This window comes from Encephalitozoon hellem, chromosome X (assembly GCF_000277815.2).
Source record: "Encephalitozoon hellem ATCC 50504 chromosome X, complete sequence".
Classification (NCBI taxonomy): Eukaryota; Fungi; Microsporidia; family Unikaryonidae; genus Encephalitozoon; species Encephalitozoon hellem.
In genome coordinates, this window is record NC_018479.1 from 118,329 (window position 1) to 146,117 (window position 27,789).

Genomic DNA, 27,789 nt, shown 5'->3' on the forward strand with positions numbered 1-27,789 from the left:
TTTAGCTTTAACATGGATGGGCGGTGATTATGTCTTTAGCAGATGTATTACGAAGCTCTGATCAACCCATATATGAATTTTTTTAAGGAAGGAGAGAGATTGAAGGCGATTTTTGATAACTTAGTGAAGCAGCATAAGAAGAGTAAGAGGAGGGTTGTTGATAACAAGAATGTAAGCAAGGAAATGGTGCAGGAGTACGAGGAGAATAGATTGAGGCTGACGCATTTTTTCAAAATGCACTCTAGGTTTATTAGGCCAAGGAAGAATAGTGTTGGGATATTTTCCATAGACGATTTTGTCAAAGCCAGGACTGAGGCGGTGATGCTTTCGTCGAAGGAAGGACTGGGTACGGAGGAGAGGGCTAGGATGGGATTTTCTGTGGGGATGCCTATGGACTGGAACAGAATGAATGACAGAGTTGCCGTGAACTATGGGATGCCTGGAGGAGGGCCACTATATATGCCGGGCGTGATTCCTGATGGAAGGTGGGGAGTACCTATGGAGCAAGGAATGCCTATATGGATGGGGCCTATGGGACAGCCGATTATAAGAGGCCAGGAAAGGGCATCCTTATGGAATCCCATGCCTTTTCCTAGACAGAGCGAAGGCGTTGGGGGATTTCATGGGGTCCAGCCTCATGGAGTGGAGTACCGAGGCTTCAATGGAGTTTACGGCGGCTATGGGATGTATATGGAGCCGAGATTGAGGGACAATGGGCAACACGTGGGGCTTGGCATGGAGGAGGGTAACGTTTATGGCATGTACGGTGGATTTCCCAGTGGATGCGAAAGAAATAGGTTTGGAGAAAGATACAGAGTGGCGGGAAAGACGGTTGTGTCTCCCAAGACAGGGTTTTCATATATCTCGGATGAAAGAGGAGTGAGTGGAGCGAGACAGCCAACGAATTGGGTTGGGGGAGGCCAATTGTATAGCACAAGTAGGAAGAAGGAAGAGGCCATGATGTCGCACCACACAGTTTCTCCAGGGAATCTGAGCTATATAAACGGTATAGCGCCAGAAGTATGTAGAGGAAATAGCTTTGCAACAACGTGTTCGCTATATCCTGAGGTGCCTGGAAAAAGGAGGTGTTCTGCACAACATCCCCAAAGCCCTACGAATAGAGGGGAGGTTGGGAGAGAAGCAGTAGAAAAAGTTCCTGAGGATAGGATCTTGGATGAGATAATGGTGGGATCTGACTGCCTGGAGAAAGGTGAGATGTATTCTTGTAATCTGGAAGACCTCTGGCGGCTGGATATACTTCTAGGGCCAGAGAAAGAGCAGGGATGTGATGGGATTGAAAAGAACGAAATAGAGCTTCCAAAAGATTTGCAGAATAACAACGGGAGAGACCCCAATGGCGAGCTCTGTAATGTAAATAGAAATGCAGGCTCCGATGTGAAAACAATAGAGGAGTTAATTGGATGTAAGGATATCGACAAAGATGTAAAGGCATTTATCTATGAGCTTTGCGATGGGTTTGTTGACCATATCATCCACATGTCGTGTGCATTGGCCTACCACAGGAAGAAGGACGTTGTCGAGTTGTGTGATGTCAAGTTAGCGCTGAAGACAGAAGTCGGAATCGAGGTTCCTGAAGATGATGAGGATCTAAAGAATGTGTCCACCGAGAGCAAAGAAAAGAGGTAGATATGGATGGAGAATAAAGTGGGGAAAAGAGCCGGAGCCGGAGAGATGTTTACCCTGGGCAGGGGTATATTTTGTTTGCAAAAAGTTTTAGCCCCCTATTTTAGAAGATGGCAACAACTAATGGTAAGAATAGCAGGCTAGCAATTGAGATGGAGACGATGGCAAAAGACCCTCCACCGGGATGCAGTGCAAGCCCAATAAGCCCCAACGAACTAGACAAGTGGATTGCGGTGATTACTGGGCCGCCGGGGTCTGTATACGAGGACGGGATATTTGAGCTTCTGATAGTCTTTCCCCCATTCTATCCATTCAGCCCACCGAAGGTGACGTTCAAGACAAGGATATTCCATTGCAACATATTTGAGAAGAACATATGCCTGGATATCCTGAAAGATCAATGGAGTCCGGCTCTAACAATAGATAAGATCCTTTTGTCCATAGTTTCATTATTACAAGATCCAAACTCTGATGATCCTCTGAACAAGGAAGCTGCAGATTTGTACCGAAACAACAGAGCAGAGTATAACAGGAAGGCCAAGGAGTGGGTACGGCTTCATGCCTCCAAGCACAAGTCTGAGGAGTAGGAGGGTTCCTAATAGAACAGATGGCTCTGTTATATTAAATTGTTCTGGTTACTTCCATGTACGTCTTTGTGCTTATATTGAAAGGGGAGAAATCTTTGCCTGAAAACGTCCCTATGATTTTCGGAGAGGCAGGGTCATATCTCCTCGAGGATCTCAAGTCGAGTTTCCTCAAGCCTTACAGGCACGCGGAGGTGAAGGCATTGCAAGGCGAGAACGGGTATCTGGACTCAAAAATGGAGGAGGTCAGAAGACTAGCTGGAGAAGGAATATCCGAGGAGCTTTCTGTGAACTATGTCATGATAAAATACTTCAAGGAGCGAAACGAAAGGATACTCAGGAGCTACAAGCTCCACCGGTCCCTATGTCTTTTCGAGGACTTCTTCTCTTCTAAGAAAACCTCTGGCACTCTTTCCTCCGAGGAGGAGGAATACATGGAGAGATACCATGGGATTCTTAGAGAGTACCTCGAGCCTTTCAGACATATCGATTTCGCAATGGAAATGCCTCCGATACAGTTCTTCGTGCAAATAGTCACGCTGGAAGATTGCGGAATAGTGATGGACGAAGGAAACCTTATAGAGCTCAAAAAAGACAGAATATATTTCATTAAGAAAAGCATTGTTTCCCATTTGATTGGAAGCGGGCTTGTGCGCATCATTTAATAAATCGGCCCATGCAAACATTTATTTAGATCTTTCGTTTATCTTCTCTCCAATAATCTTCATCGCCTCTTCAAGTGTGATTCCTCCTTCCTCTTCTCCAACAGTGTAGTATCCTTCTCCAAAGATGTCCTCCAGTTCCTCCCTTACAACCCCAAATATCTCACACTCCACATTCTCCTTGATCTTGCCCTCGTCGTATCCCCTCTCCTTGAGCCTTCTGTAGAGAACCTCAACAGGTGCAGTCAGCAAAAATATCAGGTCAAAGGTCGTTTTCTCCACCACTGTACAGCTATGGGTGTCGATGACATACGCCTCCTTCCCAAAAACATTTTTTTCTAGAGACTCTCTCACAACCTCGTCATCGAACAGAAGTGACTTGTATACTTCGCTGTACTCCTCATACAGGTTGTTTTCTTCTATGTACTTGCTCATCTCGATGTGCGGAATCTTGAATCTCTCTGATATGCACGACGAAAACGTTGTCTTTCCAACGCCGGGTGTCCCAGTAACCAGAATCTTCATTAAGAGGTGTCTAGAGACGATCAAATAAATTCAGCCTTTAATCCTTGATTCTACAAAATCCTTGAACCAGATCTCCTCTTCAAACCCCTCGCAGAACCTTCTCACTATATTTCCGGCTCCCTTCGCATCAAGCATGTTCAAGAGATAGAAAGATCTATACACCTCAAACACACTGTCTCCAGATGGAAGGCAAAGCCTGTTTCTTCCAAAGCCCTTGAACCCTTCGAGGAACTCGTTATGTATCGGCGTTCCCTTGATCCTGTCGTTGAGTATTACACATAGAAGCTTCATTGGAATCTCATGGCTGAAGCCTTTTACTCCTGAGAACTTCGAAAGAATCTTAAAAGACATCTCGAAGTCTCCGTTCCTGAAAGAAGACATCCCGAACTCCTGCAGCACTTCTTGCTCAACCTTCCCTTCCCCAACAGTGCCTTCTATCGATTTGTAGTACTCCCTTGACTCCTTGTATCCCCGAACCCTATCAATATAAAGAAGCCTGAATAGGGGGTGGGCAGTTTCCACTGCCCTTCCCAGCTTAAAAAACTCAAACTGCAGGACTCTCCCCTCAACAGCCTCTCTGTCAATAGCTGAGAGCCTCTTAAGCAAGTTGCCGTAGGGTGCAATCTTGGAAGAATCAAGAGTTTCATATAGAGCTTCGAGATAGAAATCAATGTTCTCCAGGAGAACACTTCTCGCCGCATTCTCCTCTCCATCTGTCAGACAATCAAGCAGCTCGTTTATTGTCTTCATAATTTCCACTCCGTCCTTAGACTTCACGTAAACTGACAGGAGAGTTATCAAGGCCTTGGCCTTCATTGCTACATCCCTTGTACTGTCCTTAAACTCCCTCAGCTCTTTCTTCCGCATCTCAGTATCCTTGATCACCAGTATCTTGCTTAGATCCCTGGATATCTCCTCCTCATCCTTCTTGCTCTCCTGGCTCATCTGGATCTCCTCCTTAGACTCGTACTTCGACAGCAATTCATCAATGGCCTTCCTGTGCGATTTGGTGTATGCTTTTGGAGACGTCAAAAACTTCTTCAAAAATGGAGGAAGGTCTTTGCCAAAATGATTCTCTACCTTCCTTACATCGGCAAGCATCTTCTTCAGCTGCTTGTCAAAAACCTTCTGGTTCTCTTCCTCCTCAAGCTCCATCACCCTGCACTGCAGATCATAGAGTCTTTTCTCCTTCTTGCTCTGCCTCTCCGACTCCTCATACACCTTTTCCTTTACCTTGGTCTTATTGCTTTCCTCCCTCTCTTCATCAACCGACTCAAAAAATCTCGACATCAGGGGATCAGCTGACATCCTCAAAATCTTGCCAAGACACTAAATTCTCCAGAACTTTGTATTTATTTTACACATCTACCCACTATAAATACTCCCAGTTCCCGTCCACAATCCCTTCCTTCATCCAAAAATCAAGGGATCTGGCGTTCCTCGTCAAAAGATCATTAAGCTGCACAAATGATACAACCAGATCTCTTCCATTTATCTGGATCTCGGCATGCGAAAGCGGATGAAACAATTCTATGCATACATCCGGGCTCAGGCATATCCTGTCCTTGAGCTGAGGGAAGAGCCTTAGGGCATCCTCGCACCTGTCCTCGTCCTCACACCAGTAGGAGGAAGTAATAATACGCCCTTCCAGAGAAATGCTCTTCGAGAGCTCCTCAAAAAGCTCAAGATCCCTCTCAATAATGTCAAAGCACTGCAGATTCTTGTGGAGTCTATCTCTGAGCGCCTTCAGGATCTTCCTCTTTGGGGGCTGCTGGAGAACCAGAGACTTCACAAAGTACCTCTTGTACTTCTCCAGAAGGTCAGGCATAAGATCAAGAAAAAAGCTTAATATGTCGGACGTCTTCAGCCCGGGATACCATGAAAAGAGCTCATCCTCTATCACATCCATGCTCTCTATATGGTCTACAATACACTCGAAGAGGTCGTTCCTCCTGGAAAGCTCCTCCTTGATCCTCTCGAGCTTCCTGACTATTTTCTTGTTGATGTTCCTGAACGACTCAGAAACTGCAAACAGAATGTTTCTTGTGCTCATGCCTCTTATTTTCAAGCTAAGCACCCCGGGCCTTGTGTTCCTCCTCATAGGCTCAGAGATGCCCATCGCAACAAGATTTGGAACATAGGAGATCCTTTTGTTCTTGAGGCTCTCCTTGCATGCTGCCTCCATTGATTCCTTGTCGAACTTCTTCATCCTTCTTACAATTTCTCTATCTCTTTCGATTTCCTCCATCCCAAACAAAGAATTTATAGGACCGATCAAACTCGTCATTTTTCACTTGTTTTAGATGACAGTAAACTTTGAGGGCTGAAGACATCAAAAAACGGAAACATACCGACTTGTCAAAAGGAGACAGTTTAATAAGTAATTATCCACTTCCCTCCAACCCGTGTGATCTCTTCCTTTGCTGATGGTGTGAAATATCTAGCCTTGACAACTATCGGCCTCTCCAAAGGCAACTTTCCCCCAACCACAACATGATATCCAAACTCCCTGACATCGATAACAGGTACCTTATCGGCATTGTCTAGGAACTCGTATCTCTGCTCCTTCGGGATCATCCCCCATAGCCTTGCAGAGCTGATCGGGCGCGCGTACTCAGAGTTCTCCTTTCTGTGGTAGACCCTCATTCCTCTCTTTCCATGGTAGTCCGGGTGGAATCTTGTGAAAAGAGTCTTCATGTGGCTGAACCCTCCAGCAAGCCCACGGCCCCCAGAGTGCTTTCTGTGCTTCCCCACACGCCCATATCCATGCGATACATGACCACGCAGCTTCCTAGTCTTTTTAACATGCTCTGCCTTTAAATTAGCTCATACACCACTTACCATTTCAGGGATAAAATTTTTCCTTGCTCAAGTATAAGCAGCCTGATGCTTTCGCCATGCTGAATGCTACTATGCAACCGCTAGGCTGGTGCATGATGCAAGATGTGAAACTGCTGTTTGAGCAGGGTTCAAAAGCAGTGTAAGAGTAGATGGGAATGCACTCCACACACAAGAAGATCAAGGTCAGCATAAGGATAAGGCCTGCAGCAGGGGGCGGCGAGGTATGGAAGACATCTGAGGACGGCCTGTGGCATGTCCACGGACAGAAAAAGGTGAGGTACAACGGATTCAGAAGTATCCTGACAAACATGACAAATGCAGAGGTCTATAAGGTGTGTGTAAGGGAGGAGATCCAGAAGTTTCTGAACGAAGAGAACTGTACGGTGTTTGCATACGGGCAGACTGGCTCAGGAAAAACATACACAATGCTTGGAGGGGACGAGGAAGGGATTATAAAGCTAGCCATAAGGGATATCCTGGATAGAAGGCCTGTGGGGATATCGTACTTGGAGATCTACAACGAAAAGCTCTTTGATCTTTCAAACAACAACGAGGTCCAGATGTTCAGTGTTGAGAAGAGGAATGTGATTTCGAACCTGTGGGTTGAGTATGTGGATAAGTGGGAGGATGTTGTGTCTTTTATTGAGCGGTGCGAGAAGAATAGGAAGTTTGGGACGACGGAGTTCAACACAAAGAGCAGCAGGTCGCATACTGTGGTCCAGGTCACATACAGCAGTAACAACAGAGTTAGGACACTGAACATGATAGACCTTGCTGGGAGTGAAAGGGCAAGCAGGTCGACGGACAGAAGGAAGGAGGGGTCGTTTATCAATAGAAGTCTCCTTGCGCTCTGCACGATTGTCAACAATATAGGGAATGGGAAGTACTTGGGGTTTCGAGACTCAAAGCTGACACGGGTACTTCAGCCGTCGCTGGACGGACGTACGAATCTTGTTGCAATCTGCACTCTGTCGCCTCACGAGGATTGCATTGAGGAGTCTGTGAGCACGCTAAAGTTTGCAGCCAGGCTATGCAATCTTGAGCTGAAGATTGAGGAGACACTGATACCCGACGAGAATCCAAGGTATGCCGGAGACATGCCGGGAAACGATTTCCGGCGCGGACTGAAACACAGATGCTGCAATAGGTTTCACTCTGAGGCTGGTAAAGATGTAAGAAGCATTTTGGAGAGAATGGAGTCCATGGCTCTTGAGAAATGTCTTGGGCCTTATGAATCACCGAGGGTCAAAGGCCCGGAGGGAAGGGCTAGGGACGATAAGGTGTGTGACGAAAAGGATTCTATATCCAGGACGCTTGGCGCCTTTGGGTCGATGATTATGGAGAATCTTCAATGCAAGATTGAGCTTATGGAAGAATTGAATGCAATCAATAACGATAGAATACATTTATTGGAGAGGATGGTGGGGGAGTTGCTTGGAAAGAACCCGTCTCGGAGGATGAACGAGATATTTATACTCGAGAAGTACAGATTCAATCTCCGTAGGAAGATGGTTGGAAGGAAATGATATGCACACAGCTTTTACCCATAGAAATGGATGGGGTGAAGATTAAGACGATTCTGCTGATGAAGGCGATGGTGGTTATCATGGCGTTTCACTTTCTTCCTTCGATTGTCGAAGAGAAGAGGCTAGGTGGAAAGATAGAGACCATGAGGAGAAGGTTCAACTTGATGCTTTCTGAGGGAAAAGAAAGCAGGGAGAAGCTTAGAATGCTGAAGACATTGATAAACAATGCAAGGCATCACGGAGACGGAGACATCCCGTTTGATGGATCTGTGGAGGAGGTTAGGGAGGCCTACCGCAAGCTGAAGGTATGCAGTGTCCCTGTCTTCCTAAGGCTTTCGAGCGTATATAACACCTCTATCTTTTTCCCTGTGTTTTTGCCTGTGCTCATACAAAGCATAAAGATCCTGAGATATAGGGACTACTGCTGATGAGATGTCTGGGCGAAGTGTAATAAATGTATATGTTATGTGTTTTTGGATTGTGTGGAGTCCGGAGAGGTAGTATTTGGGCAAGAAGAAAATGGCTAGCATAAAGCCCAAGGGATGAATTGCGAGGAGAGCGGGAAGGAGTGCTCGCTGCAGCAAAAAAGGCTAATGAGTGCTCTTAAGAGAAGAGATCTTCTCAGAGAGGAGATGGAGAAGACTGGGCAAGCCCTCCGGAGGCTGGAAGCCCATCGAAGGGCGCTGGTGGACGTGCTAAGGATCTATGATGGCAGGATGGAGATAGATGCCGGGAGATACAGGCCGGCCTATAGGGTAGACCTCAGGGATTCGAAGGGGCTGATACATGTTCCTGGAGAAAGACATTATCTAGTGATATACAGCCTTGGAAGGATTCCAACGCCAAGCATGAAGCCATTCTATAGTCAGAAGAATGTTTATCCTGTTGACTACATGTGTAAAAGGGCATATTATAGGGGTGGAGGAGGGTTTCCAACGGGGAAGGACATGGCTCTGTATACATGTACTGTTAGGAATGTTTGTAGCAAGCCTTTATTTGAGATAACCGAAGGGGATCTGTGCATAAGGGGAAAGGCCGGGGAGGTGTTCAATGCATTCAGAAGCCTATTTCCTGAAGGTATTGAGTTTACAAGCATAGTTGAGTTTTTTGGGTTGAACAATATGCATGTCAGAAAGCTGATCAGCGAGCAGAAGGGGTTTGCAGAGCTTGGGATTGGAGACAAGTGGGAAAGGAGGCCCTCTGTTGGGTAGCTGTTTTATTAAAGGCTTTTGAGAATTTTTGTAGAGTATTGTTTGAGGAGGCTAACCCCAAGGAATGAGCCTAGATGAGATTATTAAAGAGGCTGTAGGACTGCAGCAAAGAAAGGAGGATGAGAATACATGGTCGAAGATCAACGACGCACTCCTGAGGCTTGCTGCAGGGGTTAGATGTGCTGAGGAAGCTCGGAAGGTGCTAGGGAGTGTGGAGGAGCTTATTGTGAGGTCGATGCAGAGTGACCGATCGAGGCTTGCTGGAAGTGCGCTTGGGCTTCTTAAAAGCTGCATCAGCATTTTAGGAAGTGAGTTTGAAGCTGCAGGGCAATATCTGGGGCCGCTAGCCAAGGTATGTGGGAAGAGCAGCAGGGTATTTTATTCAAGAGGAGAGGATGTGCTTGTTGAGCTATGCAAGAACGTGAACATCAAGGCCCATGCAAGGTTTTTCAATGAGTACTCTAGCTGTGCCAACAAGAATGTCAGGGTGGCGATTTTCAAAGGGATTGAGGCGTGGGGCGAAGCGTTTTCTGGGATCGAGTTGTTTGAAGGGCTTGTGGCAAAGGGAAGAAAGGATGCATTTTCTGATGTCCGGGATGTGTGCAAAAGAATGGCGGAGAAGTTTGGGCTTGAGGGAGAGAGGAAAGAGAAAGGAAATGTCTGTAGGACGGATGGAGAGAACCTTGAGAATGGAATGAAGAAGGGGCCTGTTAGGATGGTTAGGAAGCCGATCCGTGTGGGGCACATGATGATGAACGAAATGGAGGGAAGAGGTGTTGAGAAGAAGGAGCTTGTTCCGAGGTTTTCTCCGATGCGAAAGCAAACGAGGACGGGGGATGGGGATTATGATAAGATCAAGGAGCTGTCGAGGCAAGTCAAGGACATAGCTTCTGATATCAAGCCTGATGCGAGAACTGAGAGAAGTGGAAGGTATGGAGGAATAGCAAATAAGATCAAAGAGATGGTCTGTGGAGAAAGTGGTAGGAGCGGGGTTGTCCATCCTGAGTTGATTGGGGAGGCATCGAAGAAAGTGATAAGCCACGAGGACCTCACGCCTATGAAGCTGGATAGGTATCTTAGTAAGTATCGCGAGGAGCATGGAAATCTTGGGCACAAGAAGGAGAGCGAGACTAGCATGGGGTTTGAGGTTAAGGATACCGAGGTGGGCGAAGAGTGTATGAAGGTGGATGAGAGAAAGAACGAGACTACTGAATGCAAGGAACTGGATGAGTGTGGGGTGGATAAAGAGGAGGACAACAAGAAAGAGAAGATTGTTGTTGAGGATGAAAGCTTTGTTGAAGAGATGGTTGAGAGCCTGGACGATGGAAATGAGGCATGTGCGGAGATGGCTGTGGGAGAGTTATCGAAGAGCTTAGCAAACATCTCGATCAACGAGGGGGATGGCCAGGGCGAGGATGGCCGAAGCTTCCCATCAGCACCTTCTGAAAATCCCTATGAGAATGCTACCAATGATCGAGACATAGAGAATTCGTTTAAAGAATACACCATAATGGAGTCTACAAGGGAGGAGAACGAGAGAAATTGCGAGGAGGATGGAAGATCTTCTGGCTCTAAGCTGTGGATGGACTGCGAGGGTTCTATTGGTGAGTCTAGCATTCCGATGGACTGCGAGGTGGAGAATGAGAAGAAAAGGAAAGACCGCAAGAAGGCTCTTGAGATAATGAAGGGAAACCGGTTTGCAGGGCTTCTTGAGCTGAGTGAAAGCAGTGGAGAGGAGACTGTGTTTTCTGGCAAGAATGGGAGCAATGATGATGGAGGATATGGAGAGGAGGATGCAGGGGAGTTCACGATGATGGACTCCTTTGTGGAGGTCAAGAAGGGGGTGTTCCGCAAGAGATAAGGGACGATCGAGAAAATAAAGATTTAAGTTACTCTAGTACTCTAGTATTCTGTATTTTGCGACGAAAGAACGTAGAAAAAACAGGAGTGTGGCGGGGACTTGTTTAAATTGTTCTGAGTCTGAACTAGTGGTTGGATGTGAAGTCGACCGTTTCTGGGCAGTAAGCATGGGCCTGGTGATCTTCCTGTGGGCAGCTGGAGAGCCTGTAGGGGTTGTCCATCTGTCATTAAAGCGGAGGGGAATGCATGAGGGCGGAAACGCAGCAATGAGTACCTCCTGCAGGGCAGAGTCGCCAGCCATCCGTGCCAGTCCTTTTTACCTTTCTTTTGATCAAGTGTTTATTTTTTATAGCTAAAAAAGCAATCTTGCCTAGATTGCTAAAAAAAACAAAGATCCCCGATCAAAGACATGCTTGAGAGCATAAAGATAGAGCCGAAGATGAACTACAGAAAGATAGTGGGTGTGAACGGGCCTCTTGTCATAATGGATAACATAAGGTTTCTGAAGTATGCGGAGATAGTTAGCCTAACACTGCCTGACGGGAGCATCAGGCAGGGGCAGGTTCTAGAGGTGTGTGGGAAGAAGGCAGTGGTCCAAGTGTTTGAGGGGACGTCTGGGATAGATGTCAAGGAAACACAGGTCACGTTTACTGGGGAGACCTTGAAAATGGGGATGTCTGAAGATATTCTCGGGAGGATATTCAATGGAAGTGGGAAGGTGATTGACGGAGGGCCAAACATTATTGCGGAGGACTACCTGGACATTCAGGGGCAGCCCTTGAACCCCTATGCTAGGATATATCCCGAGGAGATGATCCAGACAGGAATATCATCGATTGACATAATGAACTCGATTGCACGAGGGCAGAAGATCCCTATATTCAGTGCGTCTGGGCTGCCACACAATGAGATAGCAGCACAGATCTGCAGGCAGGCAGGGCTTGTGAAGAGGAAGGACTCGATAGACAGCAGCGACGACAACTTTGCAATAGTATTTGCAGCAATGGGAGTGAATGTGGAGACAGCGAATTTCTTCAAAAACAGCTTCGAGGCATCGGGATCGATAGGAAGGACTGCATTGTTTCTTAACCTGGCAAACGACCCGACCATCGAAAGGATAATTACGCCACGGCTTGCTCTAACGGCAGCAGAGTACCTTGCATACGAAAAGGAGAAGCACGTGCTTGTGATTATGACGGACATGAGTTCCTATGCAGATGCACTGAGAGAGGTGAGTGCGGCTCGAGAAGAGGTTCCGGGGAGGAGAGGATATCCTGGATACATGTACACAGACCTTAGTACTATATACGAAAGGGCTGGAAGGCTTGAAGGAAGAAACGGGTCTATAACCCAGATCCCGATTCTCACGATGCCAAACGATGACATAACACACCCGATTCCGGATCTTACGGGATACATTACCGAGGGGCAGATATATGTTGATAGACAGATGCATAACAGGCAAATATATCCTCCAATCAATGTACTTCCGTCTCTTTCCAGGCTGATGAAAAGCGCCATTGGAGAGGGGATGACAAGGAAGGACCACGGAGATGTGTCGAACCAACTCTATGCAAAGTATGCGATTGGCAAGGATGCCCAAGCAATGAAGGCTGTTGTCGGGGAGGATTCGCTCTCTCCCGAGGACAAGATCTCTATAGAGTTTCTAGAGAGGTTTGAAAGAGAGTTTATAAGCCAAAGGCATGATGAGCTGAGGACTGTGAGCCAGTCGTTAGACATTGCATGGGATCTCCTTAAGATTTTCCCCAGAGAGATGCTCAACAGGATTCCGTCTGACATACTGGATGAGTTCCACTCTACAACACCCACCAGGGCCGAGTAGTCATTAAATTTCTTGTTTGAAGGGGCGTAATTTTGTATAAGAGGGTGAAAAAGTGATGTTTGCAAAGCCCTAATGAACGGGATGAACCAAGAGCAGAAGGTCTTTACATACGTGTGCATACAGTGCCCGTCGCTGAGAGAGCTAAAGCTCAAGGACCCCATCAGATGCACAGAGTGTGGAAACAGAGTTCTTCGAAAGAAAAGGACGGATGAGGTGGTGCAGCTCGATGCAGTCTAAGTTATCCAATAAATTCTTATCTATGGCTTATGACTTTTCTGTGGCAGGATTTAAAAAAGTCTAGGACCAACCCCAAATGGAAGAGGGAAGGAAAAGAAAAGCAAGGGACCAACTGTCGCCATATTCAAACCCCGTTGAAGAGAATGACCAGCACAGCACGGTTGCTGAGTCTTCTCCGCTGCCGAACAGGAAGAGGGCGAAGGCAAGGGTTGGGGATTTAGCAACGATTGCAAACTCTGATGCGCTGAAGGGGGTGTTGAGTTCCGTGAACATTCTTCAGCCCAAGATAAAGAACGATAGAATAAGTGGGCTGAACAGATGCTTTGTCAATGCTGTTCAGAAGGTGGTGGAGAAGGAGTCAAACAAGAGCCTCTTGTATTTATTTAGACAATATGAGAAGTATTACGAAGAGCTTAAGGAGTCTAGTGACTAGACTTTGGATATCGAATAAATGATTGATGTTATTTAAGGTGGTGTAAACAGAAACTCTTGATGAGCAATGTGTGTCTAGTTGTGATAGACGGATGGGGGCATGACGAAACGAGTACGGGAGGAAATGCAGTGAATGATTCAAGATGCAAATGGATGAGGACCCTAAGCCAAGACTACCGTAGCTTTCTTCTTCATGCGCATGGAAGATATGTTGGATTGCCCGATGGTCAGATGGGGAACTCCGAGGTGGGACATCTAACCATAGGAAGCGGACGGATCATTGAGCAAGACATATTAAGGATAGACAAAGCCATTGAGTCTGGACAGCTTAAGAGTATGCTGAGCAAGGAGGTTCTGGATGCAGGGAAAAGGATTCACTTAGTAGGGATGGTTAGTGATGGAGGGGTTCACTCGCACATAAGGCATCTTAGGGGGGTTTTGGAGTGCCTTAAGGGCCTTTACAAAGAGGTGTTTATTCACTGTGTAAGTGATGGTAGGGATACGGAGCCGCGTGTGTTTTTGAGGTATCTCGAAGAGGTCAAGGGCTTCTGTCAAGAGATTGGAGTTGGAAAGATTGCCTCGGTAGCCGGCAGGTTCTACACAATGGATAGGGCAGGCAATAACGAAAGAACAGAGCTTAGTTTTCTGATGATGACAGAGGGAGAGGAGATGGGTGGAGATGTCAAGGACCGTATTCTTGAGATGTATGAGGAAGGCTTGGGTGATGAGACTCTCAGGCCTCTTCTTGTTGACAGTGAAGGGAGGATAGGGCCAGAGGACACTGTCATCTTCTTTAACTTTCGGGCAGATAGGATGAGACAGATTGCCGCTAGATTTGCCTCAAACGGGAACAACATAATAACCATGACGGAATATAAAAAAGGACTTGTATCAAAGGTTCTTTTCAAGAAGGTGTGTGTGAAGAACACCTTGGCAGAAGTCTTATCTAGCCGCAAGATAAAGCATTCCCATATAGCAGAGAAGGAGAAGGAGGCCCATGTGACATATTTCTTCAACGGGGGCAAGGAGCAGCCGTTTCCCAGTCAAAGAACAATAATACGTGACAGCCCGAGTGTTGGGTCGTTTGATGCAGTCCCGTCAATGGCATCGGGAGAGGTAACATCTTCTGTGATCTCTGAGATCGAGAATGGAGTGCCCCTAGTGGTTGCCAATCTTGCGCCTCCTGACATGGTAGGCCACACGGGGAATCTGGAGGCAACGAAGATGGCTGTCGAGTTTACAGACGAGTGCATAGGATCGATCTACAAGGCCTGCAAGTCGAACGGATACGTTCTTGTTGTGACTGCCGACCATGGGAATGCAGAGAAGATGGTGGACAAAGATGGAAATTGCTGCAAAACGCATACAACAAGCAAGGTTCCACTGATAATCTGTAAGGAGAGGCAGGAAAGGCCTTCCTCCTCTTTGTGGGGGTATGCAGACTCTGATTACTCACTAAGAGATGTAGCGCCGACAGTGCTGGAAATAATGGGAATTCCAAAGCCGGAGGAGATGACTGGGAAGTCGGTCCTGGCAGATAATAAATATAAACGCTCTTTCTCCTTTTAAAGCATGGCAAAAGAATTTTCGCTGGAAGAAAAATTTAATCAGAACATTCCGAAATCAATCTCAATGTCTTCCTCTTCAGGCTCCTCCTCCTTCTTTGCCTCTTCTGGTGCAGAGGACGTGCCCTTTCCTTCCATAGGTGCTGCTGACTCCTGAGTACTACTCATCAGCAGATTCTTAATCTCAAGTGCATCCATCTCAAAAAACTCGCAGATCTTCGGGTGACTCTCAAGCCCAAAGAACTTGAACACGGCGTCGATCTTCTCTCGGGTCACTTGCTGGTTTGTTGCATATATAAGCAGCGTGGCTAGCGGGTACATATCGTTTATCATCTTTTCTTGTGTCATTCTACTTTAAGCAATTTAACGATATCGAGCCCAAAGTTTGGTAGCCCCTCCTCTGCTTTTGCTTTTATACTTTTCGGTGAAAAATTTGCTTTACGAGCCTGGATTGGAAGGTCCTGGGCCTGCACGGATCCCTTCAAATGGACTTTGACAGGCAAGTCTTCAGAACACTGAGTAAGGGGCACTCTGCAAGGTCCTGCATAAGGATAGCACAAAGGCCCCGAGTCTCAAACTTCTATCTTAAGAAAAAAGATAAGTATGAGTATGTAAGGTATAGACTGGCTTCGATGAGGCCTTACTTTCTGGAGCTTCTTGGGGTTGAGAGCTTTGAGCCTGTGAACCATGTGTCAAGCACCTCGTTCTACACATACGGGATTGTTATGAATCCGTTTGGACACAAACTAGATCCGAAAAATGTATTCATTGCATCCAGCATTGATGGAAGTAACGACGTCGTTGTGCGGCTGAACCTGGAGTATCTACAAAGATACTCTGTCTTTCCAGGCCAGGTCGTTGCAATCAAGGGGAAGAACGGAACAGGGAGCGAGATAACGGTAGAGGCCATTTACTGCATACCTGTTGTGGATGTCAACTCAGCTGAGCCTTCAGAGAAGGAGAGGCATGCACAGCCGTTTATATCTGCATTTTCGGGGCCCTATGGGGCTGGGCCAGAGTTTGGGATTCTCGACAGGATTCTCGCAGAAGATGCTGATGTATTGATACTGACCGGGCCTTTTATAGATCCTGTGGAAGGCGGGGTGTCTGAGTCACCATACTCGATGATGGAGGGAGCATTTATTCCGAAGATAAGGGAGTGGCTGTCCAAGGGGCCGGAGAGGAAGGTTGTCCTTGTTCCATCTACTAGCGACGTGATATCCTTGAATGTATTTCCTCAGGGTCCAATTGACCTCAATGACGAGAGAATTATATGTGTAAGCAATCCTTGTTCCTTTTTTTTGAACGGGTTTTTGGTAGCAGTCTCTTCTTTGGACACTGCTCTCGAGATAAGCTCAGAGGAGTGCTTTTATGACTCGAAATTGGACTATGGCGAGGATGTGTGTGGAAAGCTCCTTTTTGGAAACGACCGCCTTGAGAGGATATCGTATCACCTAGTCTTCCAGAGAACCTTTCTCCCGGTCTTTCCATCGATGAACATTGTCTCATACTCTGTGCCAGAAAGCATGTCCATGGACACCGCGCCGGACATATATATTATTGTATCGAGATTGAAGCACTTTTCTAGAAGTGTAGGGCCTTCTGTGGTTGTGAATCTGGGGCTACCGACGAGGGAGGCGGAGAAGGTAGTGTGCTTCATAAGGCTTCCGGAGACATTGGGAGAGAAGAAACCCTCAATAGAGTTTAGGCATCTAAGTGGAGTCTTGCACAAAGCAGAAAATAAATAGGGCATGCCCATACTCGGCCATGCAGTCGCACTTTGAGGTTTTCGACAAAATGCTAGAGGAAGTCCAGCAGCTGCGGCTCGATGCAATCTACTTCACAAAGCTAACATCTAGGATGGATGGAAGAATAGAGAAGCTGAGAAAGAAATGCAGGAGGTACAAGGAAAAGTTTATCCAAAGGCCATTGGAAAGATATGCCAAAAGGATTGCAAAATGCCATAAGGCTGTGAAGAAACTTCTCCGTAATAACAGAGACAGCGGAAAAACATTTGGCGATGTTGTCACGGGGCTCAAGAAGAGGTGTGAAGAGCTCTGTTCAAGGGCGGAAGCATCTTTTGATCTTGAGCATCCTTCGATATCTGACATGAACTGTGTTGTCAACCTGGGAGAGATGGGAAAGAATGAGAAGCTGTATTGTAGATGTGGGAGGCCACCATTCAAGAGTATGATAGCATGCGACTCTCCGGATTGTGTCAGAAAATGGTTTCATTTTGAGTGTGTTGGTCTTGCAAGCACACCAAGAGCACCCTGGACGTGCCCTGAGTGCAGGAAGGCAGCAGCACTGAATGATTGAGCATCACGGTATAATAAAAGATGTGTTTAATTGTCTAGGCATTGACAAACAAGTTTACATTGTTAAGAGTATTAACACGATGACTATGAGAAACACAAATATCCTCTGGGCATCAGGATCGTTTGTGCTATGTCTTCTGTGGGTGAATCTCCTGTACATCTGTGAGTATAAGTGGTCATACAAGTCATTAGAGTAAGTGAATGGCCCCTGATATCCCTGAGTGTGGAATACATTGAAGAATACATTCTGCATGATATCATCGCCGTGGGTAAATCTGGGGCCTGCTCTGCTGAATGTAGGCGCCTCTCTGGCCATATCGTACCGTCTTCTTTTTTCCGGGTTTCCCAAAGTTGCATATGCACTCTGGATCATTCCCGAGACAGCTCCGGACTCATGAATTCCAGTCCTGTCTGGATGGAACTTCATTATCAACATGTTGAAAGCTCTTTTTATTTCGGGTTGTGTTGCATCTTTAGATACACCCAGAATGTCGTAATAGTCTGAGGGGTCCTTTCTGAGGAACTTCTCGATCTCCTTGTGCAGTGAAAGGGCCTTCCTTGCCTTCTCGACCTCCCTTGCATCCTCTGCAGATCCTGTTAGCTCGTACTGTTTCTGAGCGTTTTCAAGGTATCCAGCATAGTCCTTCCTACTCAAGCAGGATCTGGCTGCTTCTGAATAGTTCATGGAGGGGTTTTTATCTAGGGATACTTGAACTTGGATGGAAGCTGCTGCTGGGGAAAGACGGAGAGGAGGGAAGAGATGGAGAAGAATAAAAAGAGCAGCAAGATCTTGAAAGGCTGTAAGACAGTAAGTGCCTTACAAAAAAAGAAAAAATTTTACCCTTCAAGAGGAGTAGTCCATGGAGACAGACGAAAGCAAGAGAGCAAAGAGTGATTCATTAACGATATATGTAGGGGATCTGCCACCAAAGACCATTGACTCTGATCTCTTCAGGATTTTTTCGAATGTAGGAAAGATTTTGAACATCAAGCTGATCAAGAGGGGGGAGAGTGCACCGTCTTTCGCATTTGTGACTTTTGAGAATGAAGAAGATGCAGAAAAGGCTGTGAGGGAATACAAGCATTACGAGCTGCACGACAGGCAAATAAGGGTGATGAGGAAGGACGAAAGGCCGCCCGAGACTGGGAATATCTTTGTAAAGAATCTCCCCGAGAGCTTTACTAGCAAGGACCTGGATGATGCGTTTTCCATGTTTGGGGAGATTGTAAGCTGCAAGGTTGCAACTACGCCGCAAGGGAAGTCTAAGGGATATGGGTTTGTGCAGTTTAAGGAGAAGCGGTCTGCAAAAAAGGTGATCAAGAACTTCAACAATCTCAACGGGCTTATGCTTGGAGGAAACAAGATTGTTGTGGAGCTGTACAACCCCGAGATGAAGAAGGGGGAAAGCAAGAAGGTATCGACGATGTTTACGAATTGCTTCATCAAGAACTTCCCTGGATCTGTTGGGGAGAAGGAGCTGCTGGATCTCCTTGAGAAGTATGGGAAGGTGACGTCCCTGTGTTTTCCGACAAAGGATGATGGGAAGCCGAAGGGCTTTGCATTTGCCAACTTTGAGACTCATGAGTCTGCACTCAATGCCATCAATGGTCTCCATGGGACGTTTCCCTTTGATAACGGCAAGGATGGAGGGGAGCCCTTTTACATTCAGAAGGGACAGAAAAGAGAGGAGAGGGCAGAGGTGCTCAGGAAGATGTTTGAGCAGCTTAGCATGCAAGGACAGAACTACAAGAAGAATCTTTACATAACAAACATCCCCGAGGGCTTTGGTGCTGAGGAGCTTAGCAACATATTCAAGGAGTTTGGAAGCATCACGTCTATGTCAGTGGGGGTTGACGGGGCGAACAACCAGAAGCAATATGCCTACATATGCTACTCCACGCCTGAGGAAGCAAGCATAGCTGTGGAGAGAGGAAACGAGATATATCTTGATGGCAACAGGCTTCAAGTTGCCTATTTCAAGAACAAGCTTGAGAGGATGAAGGAAAAAGAGTTTGGAGGTCTTGGGTACAAGCCGGGGATTCCGTACATGTACAACCAAGGGGCGAGCTTTGCATCCAATGGATTCAAGCGCGAGAGAAGCAGAAGCGGGTCTGTGAAACCGTATGGCAACGAACTTGAGAAGTTGCATAGTCTTGTGCTCGCAGCGGCGCCATCATTCAAGAGCCAATGGAAAAGCTTTGGAGTCAGTAATGAGACCGAGTTTTCTAACAAGGTCACAAAGGCTTTTCGCAACAAGCCTGAGGAAGAGATCAGAGACATGATCGACGTAAACTTTGTGCTGACAAAGAACATAGCGGCGGTCATTGAAGATGATAATTCCAATGACCAAGTCTTACTATAAACATTAAAGCCTTTAACGTTCATTGTTTTCTTGGGCAGCCAGCCCTAGGAGAGGCGCTATTTGATGGGGACGGCAGGGGGATTATCTTAGTGGTAGAGTGTTTGCTTCGCATGTGAATTGCCCGGGTTCGATTCCCGGATCCTCCACTTCTTTTTGGGCCGAAGGGATAATTTCGGTGGACTTTAGTCCCGGAGAGATGCTGTTTTCGAAGGAAACTCTCAAGTCTTTTGCACAATCAAAAGGAATCTCCAACATTGATGACGATGCACTGAGGGTGCTATCACAGGATCTGGAATACAGGATCAAGGAGGTGTGCCAGGAGGGAAGCAAGTTCATGGTTGGATCTAAGAGGACAAAGCTGTCGATTGACGACATCAACTATGCACTGATCAGTAGAAACGTAGACCCTCTCTTTGGATACGACCCACAGGAAAGCCTAGTTTTCCGCGGCCTTCCGTCTAATGTATACTATGTTCCTGACGAGGAGATTGACCTGGAAGAGTATCTCGATAGGCCTCTTCCAAAGATTCCTCTCCGGCCTTCCATTCAATCGCATTGGCTGGCGATTGAGGGAGTCCAGCCGCAGATTCCTTACAACCCCATACTTCTTGAGAAGCCTGTTGCAAAGAAGGATACACTCGGAACATACCAGGAAGAGGCCGAGCTGAAGTCCCAGAACAGGCACATGCTTACTAAGGAGCTTAGCATGTATTTTGACAAGGTCATCCAGGCAATGGAAACCGACGAGCAGATAGCCATGGAGTGCTTGCATAACGAAAGCGGGATTCAGCAGCTTGTTCCGTACTTTGTCCACCACTTCAATGAGCAGATAATGAAGAACATAAAGAACAAGGAGAAGCTCATGACAGTCATAATGGTCTACAACTCACTGCTTCGGAACAAGTACATCTTCATTGATCCATATCTCCACCAGGTTCTTCCTTCGCTTATAACATGCGTGATTGGGAAGAGCGTTGATGATGAGGTTAGGAGAGTAGCCTCGGATGTTGTCAAGTATGTCTTCAGCAACTTTTCTGGGTCTTACAAGACCCTTGCGCCAAGAATCATCAACACCCTCAGCAAGGCATGGCTGGACAAAGAGAAGACCGAGTCCACACAGTATGGCGCACTTCTTTGCCTAAGCTCTCTATCCAAGCATGTTGTGGAGACAGTCATAAAGCCAAAGGCAGACTACTATGCCAGGGAAATCAACAACCCAAAGGTTGCCGAGCTTCTAAAGCAGGTTTTGAAGGCAGACGAGCTTTAATATGCATGGCGCAGGAGCCTCTTCTTATTACAGATGATCCAGTTCTTTTGCTATTTCCCTTTTCTCTGTGGGAGACATGCAGACAACAACCTCCGTTCCGTTTTTAATCTTTAGAAGCCCATGGTCAATAAACTCACTGATCATCGAAAGAATAGATGTCTTTGATGTGAGAAACAGCTTTCTTTTTACCCTTTCAAACAGGTCGCTGAGGCTCATTGTGTCTGCATTGCATTGCAGGATCTCCTTCAGCACAGCCCTGGAGCCTTTTGGAACGCTCCTGACAACCCTGAACGATGCCTCTACCTTCGTTCCCCCGAGATGTATTCCTATTGTCTCCTCTTCGTATGGATCGAAGGTGGTGAGATCCCTGAAAATAAAGTTGAACCTCTCAACATCCTCAAGACTAAATCTTATGTCAACCTCCTCAATGGTTCCTAGGATTGCAAAGTTCCTCAATCCAGAGAACTCCACCATTCCAAAGTCGAAGTTTGCCATGATGAGCTTGTACTTCTCTCTTCTGGTGCCTATGGCCTCGTCTATATCCTTTATCGTCAATGTCTTAGAGGCCTTCAGGCCCTCCAGCCTGGACCTACGCCTCACAGCGTCCATTATTTCCGAAAGGATTTCGTGCCGGCTCATGATCCTGCAGTTGACGTAGATTGCAGTTGGAAACATTTTCTTCAGCAATGACTTTTTCGAGCCGTATCCATAGAACAATATGTTGAAAGATCTTACAAGCACATTGAACTCCTTCTTGCAACTTAGATGGAAATCGGTCAAGCTCGAGCTCATCCGTACGGGTATGGCAAAAGAATAGAAATGAACTTTTTCCCATGGGCTTCTGGCATCTGTTGCCCACAAGGTATCATAATTCTCCATCGGTAGCCCATGGGCGAGGGCAAACAAAAACTCAGAGAAGTCCAGATTCTCCTGCACAGGCTGCTTGGGACATCCAACAAAGAGATAAGAAGGGTCTTGGATGAGCTTCCTGCATCTCCAACTCCGGCCTCCATTCTGGATGTATTCAGACTTCTCTTTAGTCTAGCGAAGTACAGCAACAGGGAGATGCTGTGCTTCCTAGACGCATTCCAAAGGTTCATATTTGAGTGCCATATGGATATAGGCGATGTCGGGAGCAAGATAGTAGACCTCAAGTTCACGCCTTCTGAAAAGGACACGGACTCTGCCATTCTCAAGTACTTTGAGGTCATAAACATGGTGGCCGAAAAAATCCCACAGGAGCCTTCGAGGAGTGTATTCAGTAGATACATGTTTATACTTTCCCATAATGTCGTAAGCAAGGGGGCGCAGGGCGAGGTGCTTGCGAGGTTCAGAGCATTTCTTGAAAAGAAGAAAGAGCTCCTAAGGCTCTTTGCAGACAGAAAGATGTACAAAGACATCGGGTGCACAGAAGACTTGGTTCTGAACTTCTGTGATCTTTTCAATGACGAGGAAATGGTTGGGGTTGCACTGGAGTGTACTTCCCTCAGAGGACTTGTGATAAATAGAACACGGAGCAGGTACCTGTTCCAAATATACTACCGTGACCTTCCCAAGTGGTATATGATTGGACTGCACGATTCACTGATTCCATACCTGTACTATGCGTTTGACGGTGTCGGAATCTACAGGAATGTTTGTGAGGAGGTATACAATGGTTTGAGTGCACAGGAGATAATGAAAGCCATAGATGAAGACATGAGGAATGAGGTTTTCTTTGAGGATTGTGATATGTTTACAAGCAACCACGGGTGCAAAGGTGTGATACAAGACGGGGGAGCTGTCAGGGTAAGAGAGGACATAAGAAAGTTCAATGAGACAGGGTGCCTAGATCACATGTTTGAAAGCTATGGAAAGCAGATGAGCTTCGAGATTTTGAGGTACTTTGAAGAGACAGACCTGAAGAAGCTGGGGGCCTTTCTTTGCAAGCTCAAGAACGAGGCTTGCCTAAGGATATTTGCAGATACATTTGACTTCACCGATGTGGATGTACTTGATGGGCTCAGGACATTTCTCCTTTCCTTTTACCTTTCTGCAGAGGGCCAGGTGATTCACAGGGTTGTCGAGGCCTATGCCGACAAGTACTATCTAGACAATGCAGGGACATGCACATTCATGGAGATTGACAAGGACAATAAGACAAAGGAGTTTGTATTCAATCTTTCGTTTTCGTTTCTTGTTCTCAATACAAAGTTCCATAATCCTAATATAAAGGTAAAGCCCACATTCAAGGACTATATGAAGGACTTCACGGCAGAAGAGATTCCTCCCTCGTTTGGAATGGAGTATCTTGAATCGATGTACCAGTCCATTAAGAAAAAGCCTCTGGAGTTCCCTGTCAAGAACAAGCCTGGAAAAGATCACTACAAGGCATTCAAGAGGATGTGCAAGGGCCTCAAGGAGATAAGCGACAAGAAAAAGGGGCTGATGACGAACAGCGGCATCTTTCTTGGCCCAGAGCTCCCAGGGGATGTAAATATCTGCACGCCATGCAAGATGGATGTTTACAGGAAACTGTTTTCAGCAAACTTTAGGAGGTTCTTTCTTCTGGAGCCAAAGCAATTCTACGAGATGTGTAGCAAGCTTGGCATGGTTCAGCCGTTCGAAGAGTATCTCGAGATACATAAGGAAGACACATTGAAATTCATGGAGTCCTTTGTGCACTACTTCGAGATGGAAGGAAGTGCAAGGCTTTACGCCACTCTGCTTGATGTTCTTTCAAAGATCGATAAGCAGAGAAGCAACGGCATGCTTTCTGACCTTGGGATTTCGTTTCTGAAGAGCTCTCCAGGAAAGGACAGGATCCAGCAGCAGTACAGGGATGCATACCAAAAGCTCTCGAATGCAGGGGTCTGTGACGTGAGCCTTTTGTGCAATGGGCTTCGGATCTTCCTGTCTAGAGAGACGCCCAGTGGCAGCTGCAGTGAGGAAGATGCAGGCTTACAGAAGAGAAAGCAGAAGTCGATTGGGTTTGTGAAAAGCATGGTCATAGACATCCTTAAGAAAAACATTGGAAAGGTGGAAGACGTGTCTATGTTTGATGATGAAAGCATTATCTCTTTGCTAAGGAAGTGTGTCGACACAGGAAACAAGAGGAAGTTCGTCCACATATCGAAATTCTGCACAGACGAAAGCCTGCTTGGTCTTTTCAGACATGTCCTTGAAGAAAGCCCCGGGTTCATAGACAATGATATCCTCGAGGTGTTCAAGGGGATTTCTACATGCAGCGAGGATGGATTCCGCTGCATTCTACTTCTGCAGAACAACGGGTTTGACATGTTCGACTTTGTTGCCACAGTGAAGTACGAAAGTATTGTTTGTAGAGCAATCAATGCTCACGAGGGAGAAGACGGGGAGCAGCCCGACCAGTCCAAACTCGAGTTTTCTGCAAAGGACACATTGAAGTGCTACACCATCGAGGAAAGATACGAAAAGAGTCTGTCGGATCCCTCGAGCCTGTTTCACTTCTACGTGTCTTCAGGCTCTGTTCTGAATCAGTCGAAGGTAAGGCAGGTCCACAAGTCTGGATGTCCTCTGAAGGAGGATATGTTTAGGGCAGAAGAAATGGACAAGAGGCTGATATATTTGATAAAGAAGGCTGATGCAATGGCCAGCAGGGATATAACCAACTACACGCTCTGGATTGTGAATCTCCTATCTTCGAGCCTTCCACTTTTATCAAGGTTTTTTCTCCGAAACTTTGGCCTTCTTCTGACCTTGAAAGATCAGGCGATGGCAAACAACTTTGTCAAGATATTCTACTCCAGAGTGCACAAGGTGATGAATGGGTCCGAGCTGTGCTGTAGCTGCGGATATTCACTACTGAACGATGTGGAGGGACTCATTGAGATGCTGCAGAAGTACGACCTTGCTTCTGAAAAGGACTTTGAATTCTACTTCAATGGGAAGCGCAAGATGATGAAGAACGGAGGAGTTAGGGCCGATGGTAGGGATGTGGTGATAGTAAGGGCCAAGAGAAATGAAGGCAATGTGGACAGAAGCAGCGAGGATGTCCCTGATGCAGAAAAGGAAGACGTCGGGGACAAAATCGATACGGAAACCAAGCCTGACTTTCATCTGTAAGTAAGTTATCCAAAGGCCATAGAAGTGAATAAACATGGTTGTGTTATGTCTTTTTTCCCTAGCTCCAGCTCAAAGAAAACCATACAGAATCAACAAATCGCTTGTTTTTGCCACCCCAAGGACACAGAAATGTTTGCAAATGATTCCTGTCTTGAGGATGAGCCATGGAATGCAGCTATAGGAACTTTCGACAGACACTACAAGCTTTCCAGGAACTTTGTTGCAGAGCTTGTACACTTGGGGCCTATTCTTGTGTCTGTGGTGGTTGGGAAGGACGTTTCAAGGGCATTGGTAAGGTCTATTCTGGGGTTCAAAGAGTATAGATTCTACAACAATCATATTAATGGATGTCCGTATTTCTTCTCTGTCCGCAACGGCCTCTCCAGGTATTTTGTGGACAGCATAGACAGCTGGAGGCATGTGGAGGCTACAGGCACTCGGAAGTCCTCCTTCATGGGAATGCTGAATTCTTTGTTTTCTCTCGGAAGCTGGCCATTGAAAAACGAGTCTTCTGGGAGTAGAAGGAACATGTATGACACGATATCGAGCGGAATGATGAGATGTCCCGAGATGTTTTCTGTTGAAGAGATAATGGGGCGGATGGCTGAGGTGAGGCCCGAGCATGCTTGGGAAGTGGACAATGAATTCTACAGACAACCTGTTTATGTCGATTTGGTTGTGGAGAGCAACAAAAGAATTCCCGGGGGGATTCTTGGCCGAAGGCAGATCAGCCCTGAGGACAGCCTTGACGTGTCTTCGGACGAATTGGAAGACGTCAGGACGGCGGCCAACCCTGAAGAGAAGAGGCTGCGGCATGCACTTCTTGGGTTTGTCTTTAACGAGATTGAGTACTTTTGCCAAATGAATGCATTCTATCTGGACGTTGTAACGAAGACATTGTGTGAGAATACGGTGCTCGAAGATGTATTCAGAGGGTTTTTGAAGGTCTACGATTTCGAGATTGGATTTATAAACTCTATGAGGGACATAGTGGAGGAGGCAGGATTTGCGATGGACAGGGTTCTATCTGATCCTCAATACTTTGCTTCTGAAATGAATGGCAAGGGGTTTCGGGATGTCGGGATGAATGATGAGGAGATTGTGGAGAGGGTCCTGCAGTTTTTTGAAAACAGTCTCGATGGATTTAGATGCTACGAGGATATGATGCTGTCTTACGAGGAGTCTATTGAGTTTTTGAAGAAGGCCAAGGAACGTTCTGGGGTTCCGGGCCACAGGATAGTGGACGACTGCTTTTGCAACTGTCTGCAAAGGATTGTAAGGTACCCTATTCTCATTGAAGACATTCTTCGGAACCTTACAGACGATCTACACATGAAGAGGGCAAGAAGAGTCTACCTAAGGATGGTAAAGCTGATCAACATCATCGATAAGAAGAAGGAAAGGCACGACAACATCTTCTATGGATTATTGGTGAAGAAGAGAGTTGAGGGGATACCTGAGGAGATTGCGAAGGGGAACACGGACTTTCTTTCTCAGCTAAGCTGTGAGGATTCAAGCGGAGACCCTGTGGCACTATTTCTATTTCGTGAGATGATAATTATTGCAGACAGAGAGGGATCTTCGGTATCTATTCAGGACCCGAGCACAGGGAGGTACTTTTTCCGGCATGCCCTAATGCTGAAGGATATAGGGCTTTGTGCCTTTGGAATTTCCGGGATAAAGATAACAACAAAGGGAAGTCTAGGGGGGAGGGAGGATCTGTATGAGATGACGGAGGTTTATGACGATGTCTGCGTTGGAGCAATGTACTTTGCGAAAGGCTCTCCACATTCTGTAAGATGTTTTGTTGAAGAGTACCACAAGGCGGAAATTGAATCTGAGGCTGGGCTATACATATCGTCCACAAATGTATTTTCTAGAGTTTTCAGGAGTGGAGATGCAGGGAAAGGGAGCTTGAGAAGAAGAGACCTGGTGGTGTATACAAACAGAGAGGAGTTCAATTCGTCTCAAATTTCGGACAGTGGGTACCTAGACATTGAGAATGGTGTTTTCGAGATCAGAGGTCTTGACGGTACGGAGCAATGCATAAACTATAGAGAGAGAGAGCTGAAGCATCAGCTTGCAGATGCTGTGGGGGAGATCGTCAGAACCAGAAGGGCGTATGCCGCATCAAAGGACACTCCTTGGAGATCTCCCCAGTTATTTGCAATGTATAGGATAAAGCTTAGGGAAGTCGTGGAGGAGTGTGGAGACTCCTCGGTTATTGAATTCAATGGAAGGCTTTCTAGGTGTGATTCAGCCACAGTCACCAAGAAGATTTACGTCATGAAAGGGATTGTGGGATACCTGTCCAGGTCTTTGTCGTATGTGGGATGCAATAAGTTTTCGAAGGAGCAGCTTCCTCTCGACGGAGACAATGGCTGCAGGCTCGAGGAAAATGAAATCATAGGGTTCTTGGAAAAGGCCTTGGATACTGAAGAGCTCGAGGACAGGGCCTTCACCGATTACACTGCAGAGGACATCCTTTACCTGCTAATGTATTTCGTGCGCACAAACATGTACACTTTCTTTAGAATAGAAGACATAGAGATCTTGCACAGAGCGTTATTTGTGGACAAGGTCTGCCTCCTAGGTACGGTTGTCCTGCAGACAAGTAACCCCTTGCTTGCTACATCTTTCTTCGAGGTTATAATCAGGGCAAAAGACAAGCTCTCGATCATCCCTGTACTGAAGATGTTTATGGCCATGTTTGGGCCGTTCAAAGTGGACAGGTCGGAGATGATTGAGATGGTGGCCAGAATCCGTTGGTGATTGATGTGTGAAATAAACATGTGCTTGTCTGATGTTTCAGGATCTTACAGTGATGT

At 46.4% G+C, this 27,789-nt stretch overlaps 24 protein-coding genes and 2 non-coding genes across 26 annotated transcripts; 19 read left to right on the forward strand and 7 right to left on the reverse strand.

Annotated features, from left to right (window-relative positions):
• Positions 1-72: 72 nt before the first annotated feature.
• On the forward strand, positions 73-1,647 carry EHEL_100940 (transcription initiation factor TFIID subunit TAF12; the record flags this gene model as incomplete). The annotated part of the gene is made up of 1 exon (XM_003888119.1): positions 73-1,647. The coding sequence occupies one exon, from the start codon at positions 73-75 to the stop codon at positions 1,645-1,647; it is 1,575 nt and encodes a 524-aa protein (XP_003888168.1).
• Positions 1,648-1,754: 107 nt separating this feature from the next.
• On the forward strand, positions 1,755-2,231 carry EHEL_100950 (ubiquitin-conjugating enzyme; the record flags this gene model as incomplete). Its single annotated transcript, XM_003888120.1, has 1 exon — positions 1,755-2,231. One exon carries the CDS (start codon positions 1,755-1,757, stop codon positions 2,229-2,231), a length of 477 nt encoding a protein of 158 aa, XP_003888169.1.
• A 113-nt stretch (positions 2,232-2,344) lies between these two features.
• On the forward strand, positions 2,345-2,893 carry EHEL_100960 (uncharacterized protein; the record flags this gene model as incomplete). Its single annotated transcript, XM_003888121.1, has 1 exon — positions 2,345-2,893. One exon carries the CDS (start codon positions 2,345-2,347, stop codon positions 2,891-2,893), a length of 549 nt encoding a protein of 182 aa, XP_003888170.1.
• A 21-nt stretch (positions 2,894-2,914) lies between these two features.
• EHEL_100970 (putative kinase) lies at positions 2,915-3,415 on the reverse strand (the record flags this gene model as incomplete). Its single annotated transcript, XM_003888122.1, has 1 exon — positions 2,915-3,415. One exon carries the CDS (start codon positions 3,413-3,415, stop codon positions 2,915-2,917), a length of 501 nt encoding a protein of 166 aa, XP_003888171.1.
• A 30-nt stretch (positions 3,416-3,445) lies between these two features.
• EHEL_100980 (uncharacterized protein) lies at positions 3,446-4,705 on the reverse strand (the record flags this gene model as incomplete). The annotated part of the gene is made up of 1 exon (XM_003888123.1): positions 3,446-4,705. The coding sequence occupies one exon, from the start codon at positions 4,703-4,705 to the stop codon at positions 3,446-3,448; it is 1,260 nt and encodes a 419-aa protein (XP_003888172.1).
• Positions 4,706-4,787: 82 nt separating this feature from the next.
• Positions 4,788-5,663, reverse strand: EHEL_100990 (uncharacterized protein; the record flags this gene model as incomplete). The annotated part of the gene is made up of 1 exon (XM_003888124.1): positions 4,788-5,663. The coding sequence occupies one exon, from the start codon at positions 5,661-5,663 to the stop codon at positions 4,788-4,790; it is 876 nt and encodes a 291-aa protein (XP_003888173.1).
• A 125-nt stretch (positions 5,664-5,788) lies between these two features.
• On the reverse strand, positions 5,789-6,259 carry EHEL_101000 (60S ribosomal protein L27; the record flags this gene model as incomplete). Its single annotated transcript, XM_003888125.1, has 2 exons — positions 5,789-6,229; positions 6,257-6,259. The coding sequence occupies 2 exons, from the start codon at positions 6,257-6,259 to the stop codon at positions 5,789-5,791; spliced, it is 444 nt and encodes a 147-aa protein (XP_003888174.1).
• A 152-nt stretch (positions 6,260-6,411) lies between these two features.
• EHEL_101010 (kinesin-like protein) lies at positions 6,412-7,782 on the forward strand (the record flags this gene model as incomplete). The annotated part of the gene is made up of 1 exon (XM_003888126.1): positions 6,412-7,782. The coding sequence occupies one exon, from the start codon at positions 6,412-6,414 to the stop codon at positions 7,780-7,782; it is 1,371 nt and encodes a 456-aa protein (XP_003888175.1).
• A 26-nt stretch (positions 7,783-7,808) lies between these two features.
• Positions 7,809-8,210, forward strand: EHEL_101020 (uncharacterized protein; the record flags this gene model as incomplete). Its single annotated transcript, XM_003888127.1, has 1 exon — positions 7,809-8,210. One exon carries the CDS (start codon positions 7,809-7,811, stop codon positions 8,208-8,210), a length of 402 nt encoding a protein of 133 aa, XP_003888176.1.
• A 114-nt stretch (positions 8,211-8,324) lies between these two features.
• EHEL_101030 (uncharacterized protein) lies at positions 8,325-8,993 on the forward strand (the record flags this gene model as incomplete). Its single annotated transcript, XM_003888128.1, has 1 exon — positions 8,325-8,993. The coding sequence occupies one exon, from the start codon at positions 8,325-8,327 to the stop codon at positions 8,991-8,993; it is 669 nt and encodes a 222-aa protein (XP_003888177.1).
• Positions 8,994-9,057: 64 nt separating this feature from the next.
• Positions 9,058-10,854, forward strand: EHEL_101040 (uncharacterized protein; the record flags this gene model as incomplete). Its single annotated transcript, XM_003888129.1, has 1 exon — positions 9,058-10,854. One exon carries the CDS (start codon positions 9,058-9,060, stop codon positions 10,852-10,854), a length of 1,797 nt encoding a protein of 598 aa, XP_003888178.1.
• An 88-nt stretch (positions 10,855-10,942) lies between these two features.
• EHEL_101045 lies at positions 10,943-11,190 on the forward strand. Its single transcript, XR_009467990.1, has one exon. It is a non-coding gene; the product is annotated as a miscellaneous RNA (non-coding RNA).
• Positions 11,191-11,262: 72 nt separating this feature from the next.
• EHEL_101050 (V-type ATP synthase subunit B) lies at positions 11,263-12,696 on the forward strand (the record flags this gene model as incomplete). Its single annotated transcript, XM_003888130.1, has 1 exon — positions 11,263-12,696. One exon carries the CDS (start codon positions 11,263-11,265, stop codon positions 12,694-12,696), a length of 1,434 nt encoding a protein of 477 aa, XP_003888179.1.
• An 81-nt stretch (positions 12,697-12,777) lies between these two features.
• EHEL_101055 (DNA directed RNA polymerase) lies at positions 12,778-12,933 on the forward strand (the record flags this gene model as incomplete). The annotated part of the gene is made up of 1 exon (XM_059743547.1): positions 12,778-12,933. The coding sequence occupies one exon, from the start codon at positions 12,778-12,780 to the stop codon at positions 12,931-12,933; it is 156 nt and encodes a 51-aa protein (XP_059599530.1).
• A 76-nt stretch (positions 12,934-13,009) lies between these two features.
• On the forward strand, positions 13,010-13,366 carry EHEL_101060 (uncharacterized protein; the record flags this gene model as incomplete). The annotated part of the gene is made up of 1 exon (XM_003888131.1): positions 13,010-13,366. The coding sequence occupies one exon, from the start codon at positions 13,010-13,012 to the stop codon at positions 13,364-13,366; it is 357 nt and encodes a 118-aa protein (XP_003888180.1).
• A 59-nt stretch (positions 13,367-13,425) lies between these two features.
• Positions 13,426-14,934, forward strand: EHEL_101070 (phosphoglyceromutase; the record flags this gene model as incomplete). The annotated part of the gene is made up of 1 exon (XM_003888132.1): positions 13,426-14,934. One exon carries the CDS (start codon positions 13,426-13,428, stop codon positions 14,932-14,934), a length of 1,509 nt encoding a protein of 502 aa, XP_003888181.1.
• A 38-nt stretch (positions 14,935-14,972) lies between these two features.
• EHEL_101080 (uncharacterized protein) lies at positions 14,973-15,278 on the reverse strand (the record flags this gene model as incomplete). The annotated part of the gene is made up of 1 exon (XM_003888133.1): positions 14,973-15,278. The coding sequence occupies one exon, from the start codon at positions 15,276-15,278 to the stop codon at positions 14,973-14,975; it is 306 nt and encodes a 101-aa protein (XP_003888182.1).
• A 137-nt stretch (positions 15,279-15,415) lies between these two features.
• On the forward strand, positions 15,416-16,678 carry EHEL_101090 (DNA polymerase alpha subunit B; the record flags this gene model as incomplete). The annotated part of the gene is made up of 1 exon (XM_003888134.1): positions 15,416-16,678. The coding sequence occupies one exon, from the start codon at positions 15,416-15,418 to the stop codon at positions 16,676-16,678; it is 1,263 nt and encodes a 420-aa protein (XP_003888183.1).
• A 19-nt stretch (positions 16,679-16,697) lies between these two features.
• On the forward strand, positions 16,698-17,249 carry EHEL_101100 (chromatin remodeling protein; the record flags this gene model as incomplete). Its single annotated transcript, XM_003888135.1, has 1 exon — positions 16,698-17,249. One exon carries the CDS (start codon positions 16,698-16,700, stop codon positions 17,247-17,249), a length of 552 nt encoding a protein of 183 aa, XP_003888184.1.
• Positions 17,250-17,303: 54 nt separating this feature from the next.
• Positions 17,304-17,933, reverse strand: EHEL_101110 (DnaJ-like protein; the record flags this gene model as incomplete). The annotated part of the gene is made up of 1 exon (XM_003888136.1): positions 17,304-17,933. The coding sequence occupies one exon, from the start codon at positions 17,931-17,933 to the stop codon at positions 17,304-17,306; it is 630 nt and encodes a 209-aa protein (XP_003888185.1).
• A 175-nt stretch (positions 17,934-18,108) lies between these two features.
• EHEL_101120 (polyadenylate-binding protein) lies at positions 18,109-19,611 on the forward strand (the record flags this gene model as incomplete). Its single annotated transcript, XM_003888137.1, has 1 exon — positions 18,109-19,611. The coding sequence occupies one exon, from the start codon at positions 18,109-18,111 to the stop codon at positions 19,609-19,611; it is 1,503 nt and encodes a 500-aa protein (XP_003888186.1).
• Positions 19,612-19,686: 75 nt separating this feature from the next.
• Positions 19,687-19,757, forward strand: EHEL_101130. The gene has a single exon. It is a non-coding gene; the product is annotated as a tRNA-Ala (tRNA).
• Positions 19,758-19,807: 50 nt separating this feature from the next.
• On the forward strand, positions 19,808-20,878 carry EHEL_101140 (transcription initiation factor TFIID subunit TAF6; the record flags this gene model as incomplete). The annotated part of the gene is made up of 1 exon (XM_003888138.1): positions 19,808-20,878. One exon carries the CDS (start codon positions 19,808-19,810, stop codon positions 20,876-20,878), a length of 1,071 nt encoding a protein of 356 aa, XP_003888187.1.
• Positions 20,879-20,905: 27 nt separating this feature from the next.
• Positions 20,906-21,670, reverse strand: EHEL_101150 (origin recognition complex subunit 2; the record flags this gene model as incomplete). Its single annotated transcript, XM_003888139.1, has 1 exon — positions 20,906-21,670. One exon carries the CDS (start codon positions 21,668-21,670, stop codon positions 20,906-20,908), a length of 765 nt encoding a protein of 254 aa, XP_003888188.1.
• A 96-nt stretch (positions 21,671-21,766) lies between these two features.
• EHEL_101160 (guanine nucleotide exchange factor) lies at positions 21,767-24,961 on the forward strand (the record flags this gene model as incomplete). The annotated part of the gene is made up of 1 exon (XM_003888140.1): positions 21,767-24,961. The coding sequence occupies one exon, from the start codon at positions 21,767-21,769 to the stop codon at positions 24,959-24,961; it is 3,195 nt and encodes a 1,064-aa protein (XP_003888189.1).
• Positions 24,962-25,090: 129 nt separating this feature from the next.
• Positions 25,091-27,733, forward strand: EHEL_101170 (uncharacterized protein; the record flags this gene model as incomplete). Its single annotated transcript, XM_003888141.1, has 1 exon — positions 25,091-27,733. The coding sequence occupies one exon, from the start codon at positions 25,091-25,093 to the stop codon at positions 27,731-27,733; it is 2,643 nt and encodes an 880-aa protein (XP_003888190.1).
• Positions 27,734-27,789: the final 56 nt, after the last annotated feature.